Source organism: Terrapene carolina, unplaced genomic scaffold, assembly GCF_002925995.2.
Source record: "Terrapene carolina triunguis isolate 2854851 unplaced genomic scaffold, T_m_triunguis-2.0 Scaffold983, whole genome shotgun sequence".
NCBI classification, from domain to species: domain Eukaryota; kingdom Metazoa; phylum Chordata; order Testudines; family Emydidae; genus Terrapene; species Terrapene triunguis.
In genome coordinates this window covers 351,962-360,936 of record NW_020665334.1, presented here as the reverse complement: position 1 = coordinate 360,936, position 8,975 = coordinate 351,962, and the positions used below count along the sequence as shown (strand labels likewise).

The window sequence follows — 8,975 nt, the reverse complement described above, 5'->3', positions numbered from 1 at the left end:
CTATCTATCTATCTATCTATCTATCTATCTATCTATCTATCTATCTAATGTATATGGGGTGGACAGACTGGGCTAGACATACATGCACACACACATATATAAAAGAATGGGTATGGGGATAGACAGACAGACAAAGGAGCTTGTACAGGGATAGACAGACATACAGAGAGATAGAAGCGTGTGTATGGGGTAGACAGATACACAGACAAAGATAGCTAGCTAGAGCTCATAAATAGGTGCATGGATTTTGCTCACATTTTCCCATATAATTCACCTTTGGGTTGAGACCCAGACTGGAAAAGTTCAGCTGACAATAACCCCTCCCCACAGCTATGAGGAATTTGTTATGGCAGTGGGTTTGCAACTTCAACCATGGGCCAAATCCCCAGCTGGGCTGAACTCCTGCAGCTGCCTCTGAACCTGCTGGGAGTCGCAAGTCCCCAACCCTTGGCAGGACATGGCCCCATAACACTAGCACAGATAGTCTTATAGGACCCGACAGGTGCTGGAACTAGGAGGCCTGATGTGGTTTCCATCATATATAGGGTTTAGAGTTTGGTTCAATGGCTCTCAGCACCCCCACTATACAAATTGTTCCAATACCCTTGGATCCAGAGGAAAGCAAACCCCAGTAGGGTGACCAGACAGCAAATGTGAAAAACTGGGACATGGGGTGGGGGGTAATAGGAGCCTATATAAGAAAAAGACCCCAAAATCAAGACTATCCCTATAAAATTGGGACATCTGGTCACCCTAAGCCCCAGTGGCATCTAAATACACAGTATTGGGGCCACCTCCTTAGCTGGTGTGAATCAGTGCAGCTCCACTGAATTCAGCTGAGCTCTGCTGATTCACCCCAGCAGAGGATCTGGCCTGTGAATCTCTCACCACACTGATCTGTGGTGGCATGGGTATGGCTAGGTAGATACATTAATAGACAGAAGTGCATGTGTGTGTGTCTCGAGCCCACCCTACCCCACCCCTGGTAAATTTCCCAGCTCCTGTTGCTGCTGCTGCTCCCTGCTGAATGGGCTGTTCTCTTGATCTGAAACAGGCTGTAGTAGTTTTTTCTCTCTGCGGCTGCCAGTTCCCTGCCTATTCATCCATGACTTTTTTCCTTTACCTTCGCCTGCAGTATCTATTTCGGTCCATCCTGCCGGCTGGATTGGATTCATCACATCCGGAATGGCAAACAATTTATTGTCATTCAATCCATTTTTATCCTGTTGGGCATCGGGAGCCCTGCTGGGTCCTAGTGCCCATTCTGTCCAGAATCGATCTTCTGAGCCCAGCCTCCACCAAGCCTTGAATCACATCCTCTTGGCCCTGGCACCCACTGGGTTTGGCATTGTAGCTACTGAATGCTAGTTTCTAACAGGTCCAGAATCAACCCCACTGAGTCCCAGTGACCAAGCAGGTCTGGAAGTGTACTGTAGTCACTGGGTCCTAGCCCACATTGGGTCTGAAATCTTCTCTGCTGTGGCTCCTGCCCAGGGATCTGGAATCCTCTCCAATGTGTCTGAGTATCCTGAATCCTATCTGCCAGATCCCAGTCCCCAGCAGGTCCTGAAACCTGCTGGATCCTCGATCTCGCCGGTTCCTGAATTCTATCATCTGAGTACAAAGTCCTGTCCACAAGATCCTAGTGCCCACCGGGTCCCAGAATCTAGCCATCAGGCCCCAGTATCCAAGCCCTGCAGGTCCCATTGCCTTCCGAGTCCTTTATCTTAGTTCTGCTGGTCCCAGTGCTCTTCAGTTTCCATGTCCTTTCCTTTGGGTTATAGTAACTTCCAAGTTCTGTATCCTAGCACCCAGTCATACTGCCCTCAAAACTGCTGGGTTTTACTGTCATCTCAACCCTCACATCCTACCTTTTGGGTCTTGGTTCCAAACCCTATGCTATCTGGGTCCTGTTTCTCTCCAGCTAGCTCATGCTACCTGCATGGGATCTAGTGTCCTATGGGACCCAGATCCTACCCTCTGGTGCCTTTCTAGATCCTGAGTGTGATCCACTGGGCCAAGCCCTATACTGACACACAGCCATGGAATTAGCAGCAGTACTGCTAACATGCCCTGGACAAAGTCATAGAATCATAGAAGGTCATAGAAGATTAAGATTGGAAGAGACATCAGAAGGCCATCTAGTCCAACCCCCTGCTCAAAGCAGGACCAACCCTCCAAGTAAATCATCCCAGCCAGGACTATGTCAAGCCGGACCTTAAAAACCTCTAAGGATGGAGATTCCATCACCTCCCTAGGTAACCCATTCCAGTGCTTCACCATCCTCTTAGTGAAATAGTTTTTCCTAATATCCAACCTAGACCTCCCCCAGTGCAACTTGAGACCATTGCCCCTTGTCCTGTCATCTGCCACCACTGAGAACAGTCTAACTCCATCCTCTTTGGAACCCTCCTTCAGGTGGTTGAAGGCTGCTATCAAACCCCTTCCCCCCCCACTCTTCTCTTCTGCAGACTAAATAACCCCAGTTCCCTCAGCATCTCCTCATAAGTCAAGTGCCCCAGCCCCCTAATAATTTTTGTTGCCCTCTGCTGGACTCTCTCCAATTTGTCCACATCCTTTCTGTAGTGGGGGGCCCCAAACTGGACCCAATACGTTAGACGTGGCCTCACCAGTGCCGAATAGAGGGGAATAATCACTTCCCTTGATCTGCTGGCAATGCTCCTACTAATGCAGCCCAATATGCCGTTAGCCTTCTTGGCAACAAGGGCACACTGTTGACTCATATGCAGCAGAACTACCACTTAGCCAGTCAGTCCCCAGCCTGTAGCAGTGCATGGGATTCTTCCATCCTAAGTTCAGTCCCCTCTCATTCAGCCTGTCCTCCAGGCTCTTGTGCTCTCCAAATTTATTCTCCAAGTTCACTCTGTGTGATCCTACATACTGTATTACCAGTTCAACTGGTTGTTCATAATCCGTGGTCTCAAGGACTGTAGCTGTCCAGCCTACACATTAGTGGTGCAGCATAGAAGTCCTATGAGCCCATGTGCCTTCCCTACCCAGCTTTCTCTAGACATCCAAGCCTACCTTGGGTTCCCTAGGGCCAGCTGTTTGCTCCCATATACTGGGTTGGGTGTCACACAGAAACCCCCTTGAATTAGCCATCCCTATGGTCAGCATCCTTGTGCCTCACTAGCTCAGACTACTATTTACACCTAATGACTCTGTACCCTTCTGAACCCATTCAGTCAATAATGTACACTTCTGGTGAGAAGCTCATTCAGACTGTCCATTACACAGTGGACATGGTGAGCACATCTCGTTAGAGTCTGGTGCATTTCATGGCCATTCTGTATTCATCCTGACATTTGCTGGATCTTATTGCCCTTCCCCCCACTTCACCCCTCCCTCTTAAACTAGTTTCTTCTGGTCTTATTCCTGGCTGCCCATCTGACTAGGGACCACCTGTCTGAGAAAACCCCACATTTATTGTCAGTGCTACCTGGTCTGGCTCATTAGCCAGAACAGCACCCCCTTTCTCCCCTGTGCCCCCCCCCCCGGTGGGATGGTGGCTAGAGAGAAGGCATTATAAAGATACTGAAACCACTTGTCCAACGCTTATTAAGAAATGTTGAAAATCCACTGTTGGGCAAAGGCAGTCCTGACGCATCTTTGAAGTCTCTTTAAGCAGCTGATCCTAATCCCTTCCTCCCATAAAGCAGACTGGAGATTTTAGCAGCACAATACAATACAGTGAAATCAGACTGGTTGCCTTTTCTTTCCTTCCGGAGACTAGGGACAGGACAGATCTCACTTTAACAATCAAAGTAAGTTGCCTTTGCTCTTGTCTGTTCTTTCAAGGTCAGCCTAGCTAATGAAAATCAATCTTCTCTCCACTTTGTGTACTGCATGGGTAGTATTTTACCCATAGTTCCTGGCCTACAGGCAAGTCTCCTCTGCCATCATCAGACTGGTTTGCTGAATATGTCTAAAGCCAGTGAAGAGGGTCAGTATTTAAATAGCTTCCTTCTGCAGAACTGTGGGCTGTGAAAACATCCATGCAGCGTATGGTTGCCTGTAGAACTTGCAAGATGAGGACAGATTGTCCTAAGAAAGCCAGAAAATACTACACAGCAACCCAGCTGTCAATGGAAAATACATACTGTTGATAGGTACCACCAATAGTTACAGTAAAAGATCATGACTTAAAATGATTTGCAACCGAGGCTGGGGTTGTTTTCAGTGTACGACACAAAACAATTACCTTTCCCTCCTTAGGTGTTGTTGGGTCACTTCCCGTACCCCAATTTGCACACAGCAGCACTATAAGAACTATCTCGCTTTGGTTCTCCCTGCCATGAGGCTGTAACTAGAATCCATAGGCACAAAAATCCTGTTCACGTTTTTCTTCCTCCTCCCCAAGGACTGCCCATATTCTATGGTCACAGGTGTCTCCCTACAGGCCATACCCAGGTCCAGAAATGCTGTCATCATGAGAGAGCATTAATCCCTGAAGCTGAGTCAGATGGCAAATACCTTCCACCCATGGATCTTCCCCTGAATATTGGTCTCACCTTGAGGCTCCCTTAAACAGCATGGTTGGAGGCCATTCCCATCCCTGTGACCACTTGGCATAAAGCCAGAATGTGTTTCCAGTGCTGCAGTGAGAATCAGGAAAACAAAATCCTGGCAGCCTCTATGCAGGTAGCATATCCTCTGACAAACCCTGATGGCCTGGAGCAGATCTGGTTAGCACGAACATTTGTCACTATTGAGAAAAAAAATGCTTTTCTCTGAGTGCTCATGAAGGAGGTAAGCATGATCTTTATGTGTCGTGGGGTATGAATGGAAATGCTCTGGAGACCCCAGCAAAAACCAATGTGAAACTAAGTCTGGATCAAAGACATCAGAGATTGAGATGTTGGCTCATTTTGTTCATCCCCTGGCTAGTGGGATTGATCCATAAAGTATATGTTCAGCATTTTGTGCAAGCGAGGGAAGGGTGGGGTGGGGTGGAAGCCACAGGACAGATCATCATTCTCTTCCCAGCTCTGTCCCAGGCTCTCTGTGTAGCTTGGAGAAGTCACTTCACATCTCTGGGACTCAGTTGCCACCTCTCTAAAACAAGGACAATACTTCCCTACATTGGAGGTGTGGGACTTAACTCCTCAGTATTTGCGAAGTGCTTTGAGATCTGCAGCTGGGAGGCACTAGCAAAGATCAAAATATTACTCTTTGCTTGAGTGACCCTGTGACAGGGCAATAGACCTCACCATTGAGAAATGTTTCTTATTACTGACTAAGCTGACTAAGTCTTCCTGTCCTCATACTCAGTCCAGTCCAGTCCTCCCAGTTATGCCCAGTGGAATAATTCCTCTCCCTCCCTGGTGTTTATGTTCCTGTGGTAGCTTGTCCGTGGCTCTCCCATCACCCTTTGCTTCCCAGTTTGTTTCAATGCTGGGGTTACGGTTGTAATTCAGGTGTCTTTTCTCTCTCTCCTGCTCTGTCCCTCTTCCCTAGGATTTTCCGATGTGCCCTGATGCCGCAAGCCCTTGTTGCGCTCATCCAGCGTGGCTGAACTCAACAGTGACGAGACAATGGATCTGCCTGCTGAGGACTTCCAACAAGTCCTCTCCATTGACCAGATCTGCTCCATCCGTGCCAGCAATGACTATGTGGAGAGGCCCGCCATCTCCTTCAAGCAAGCTCGGTCCAACCCATCCCTCTCACAGCAGGCCCACAAGCAAGAGTGGTCTCAGGACTGCCTGGTGTCTTCCACCTTCCAGGACCTGCACCGGAGCCACAGTCACCACCACCAGATGTCGGCCTTGCAGCAGCACCTGAGTCATTCCAGCACTGCCAGCTCTGTGTCTCACAGCACCACCACCTCGGACCAGCGGCTGCTGAGCGGGGTCACGCCCTCACATTCTGGTCACTCCCTCATCCGGACGCAGCCCAGAGTGGGCGACCTGAAGCCCGAGGAACCACTGAAAGGTGTGGTGGAGAAGGCCACTCTCCACTCTGGACACCTCTTCATCTGCGAGGAGTGTGGGCGTTGTAAGTGCGCCCGCTGCACAGCTGCTCGCAGCTTGCCCTCCTGCTGGGTCTGCAACCAGCGCTGCCTCTGCTCCCCAGAGAGTCTCATCGACTATGGGACTTGCCTGTGCTGTGTCAAGGGTCTCTTCTACCACTGCTCCACTGACGATGAGGACACCTGTGCCGATGACCCCTGCTCCTGCGGCTCGGGGTCCTGCTGTGCCCGCTGGGCTGCAATGAGCTTCCTCTCTCTCCTCATGCCCTGCCTCTGCTGCTACTTCCCTACGCTGGGGTGCCTCAAACTTTGCCAGCAGGGCTACGACAGTCTGAAACGTCCTGGCTGCCGCTGCCAGAACCACACCAACACAGTCTGCAGGAAGATCTCCTCCTCCAGTGGCACGCCTTTCCCTAAGACTCTGGATAAGCCGGTATGACCTTCCCAGGGAGCGGAATTGGCTATTCTTCTCCTTCACCTCCCTCCGCTGCATACCCCCTTTGGGCACAAAGCAAACAGATGAACAATCCGCCAGCCACCAAGCCTCACAAAGGGAGTGTGAAGCATGTTCTTGAGACAAAGGAATTGTACTTCTGTGCCCAAGCCAAACGTGACGGGGTTTGCACATTTTGGCAAAGGACTAGGACAGAGGGAATCAGATGCTGACAATGCACTAGTGGTCAACAGGGGGCTTTCAACATGGGAACTGGCTCAGGATTCTGTGACCTCAGAATGCCTTAGGAGCTGTTTTTCTGTAATGGGTTTCAAAAGGGTGACATGTCCAAGCACTAAAATCCTCTGGGGACCAGACCACAGAACCCACGTCTCTTTCGTCCATTTTCTCTCTGCAGCTTTCCTAAGTGGCACCTCCCACAGGCTTTTCCTCAGTTTTCTTTGCTGTTGTGCTATAGGCCAGTCCCTGCAAAGGGAGATGAGCCACTGCAGTGTACCAACCAATGGCAACACCTTACTCCCCTCCCCTTAGCAGATCAAGAGATAAAGCTCTCGATAATTTCAAGGTAAAAAGGAAAATAAGTGAGCCCAAATATCCAGTTTTTAGGGGCTCACTGGTCAGTGGAAATAGGACATGGATAGATTAAGGATCATGCTGGCATGGAAAGGGTGATGTGGACAGAAAGGAGTCCCACTCCCACTTTCGTACATCAGTGGGTCTTCAGCAAGGGGAATTCACTGTAGTAATTGGTATTTCAAAGTAGATTTGGCTAAGAGCATGAAGCAGGTTAAATCCCAGGCTGAGGGGCAGGGGGACTGGATACCCTGAGGGAGTGATAAAGGTCTGCTTGCAGAGCCTTACCACTTGTAAGGTGTCACTGTGACTCTAGCCCAGGTTGGTGATGACTGACAGGTGACACCATCTGTTTAGTGGTTAGTTGGTGGTTTCAGTCCATCCATTGGTGGTAAGCCTCTACCACAAGTGATACTCCTGTTGGCAGGCTGTGTAGAGGCCAAGAACTGGGTGGGCCATGGAACCTGGCCTTCCTTCTTACCTCTGGATGTCAGAGAGTGGTATATGAGTAGGGCAATGTGTAGGAAGCTTGCCCTTCTGCCCTGACCAGTAGATCAACAGAGTCCTTCAGTCTCTGGGGCTGCCAATCTGGTACCTTTCACCAGCACTGAATTCACTTTAATAAAAGAAAAGGAAAGCTGAACCTTAAAAACAATTAAGAACCCCAACTTCTCTCCTTGTGCTGATGCTGTAAAAATGATCATGTCCTTCCCTGGGCCTGAAAATGGTGCTTAGCTGAGGCTCCAGCTTTGGGCTGGTGGGGAAAGGGAGATCTGTGTGTTAGAAAGCAGAACGGGATGGGTAATGCATGAAGCCAGCCTTCCCTTCCCAGCTAAAGCGCCTCAGCGTCCTCACTCATCTCCACATGTTAGAGAGAAAGCTACACAAAAGCGGATTGGCTGCGCAGCTATGCATCCTATAGGCAAGCCTGATGTTGACACAGGTGTTCTGAGACAGGAGACACCTTCTGCAAACTAGAGATGGGTCTGAACCAAATCCAGAGGTCTGGAAATCTTCAGACTATGGGGAGGTTTGGATCTGGGTGATGGTTCATGGTCAACACCTATAATAAGCCAAACCAAACCCCTGTATCTGAACGTTCCTGGTCCTTGAGGAAGTTCAGATCCAGATTTTAATCTGAAATTTCCGTCTCACTCATCTCTGCTGTAAAAACATGGTGCCAAACTCTCAGTTACAACCCCAATGACTTCAGAAACTTGGCCTGTGGAATGAAAGCCAGATTGACCCTTCAGTGCTATATCCCACCATCACATCCGTCCTCGGAGGCACGTGTGTGTGGGTGTCTGAAGAGAAGAAGGCATAATAATCTTCCTGTTCCATTGGAGTAAAGGTTCAGGAGGGCTACAGGATGTGCGAGAGCTGGAGAAATACATGCAACGAATCCCTCAACTGTCCCAAAACTTCCTCCAAGGCACTCCAACGTTTAGGGCACAGACGTTGCACACACCTATCCACTGATGACTCCTCTTCGTTTAGAATTACTTTGATATATTTTTGTATATATAAGTATAATGTTACGATGGCTAGGACTATTATAATAATATTCGTGATATTGCTGTGAATGGTGCCATATGCAAGGTTTGGCTTCCTGGTACATTTACAAACTCCAAAGGAATATCTCAACTCTGTTATGCTAATCCTAGATCTTGGTTTATAGGTAATCTGGGGTATTTTATAGGCTCTCCTAACAGGGCTCTGTACTGAGTGGGCTGGTGAATGGGAAGGGTAGGTATAGAAGACAGGAGAAGTCAGGAGTTCTATCCCTAGATGAAAGTTTGCTCATTGGTGAGGGTCCTCCCTTTCAGCCAAGTCCAGAACCATGTTGTGGCAGTTTGCTTGTCCCATTGGAAGCTGGGAAATGCATTTATACAAGCTGTGGCATTCATATGATACACACACACACACACACACACACACACACACACACACACACACACA

General features: G+C 49.0%; 1 protein-coding gene across 1 annotated transcript in view; it reads left to right on the top strand.

Moving 5' to 3' along the window:
- The window catches only part of SPRY3 (sprouty RTK signaling antagonist 3), an 11,326-nt gene extending 2,378 nt beyond the window's left edge, over positions 1 to 8,948 (top strand). The window contains exon 2 of the mRNA XM_024199074.2: positions 5,479 to 8,948. Within this exon, the coding sequence (XP_024054842.1) occupies positions 5,556 to 6,428 (873 nt within the window). The 5' untranslated portion in view covers positions 5,479 to 5,555 and the 3' untranslated portion in view covers positions 6,429 to 8,948. The remainder of the gene's footprint in view (positions 1 to 5,478) is intronic.
- The last annotated feature ends 27 nt before the right edge of the window (positions 8,949 to 8,975 follow it).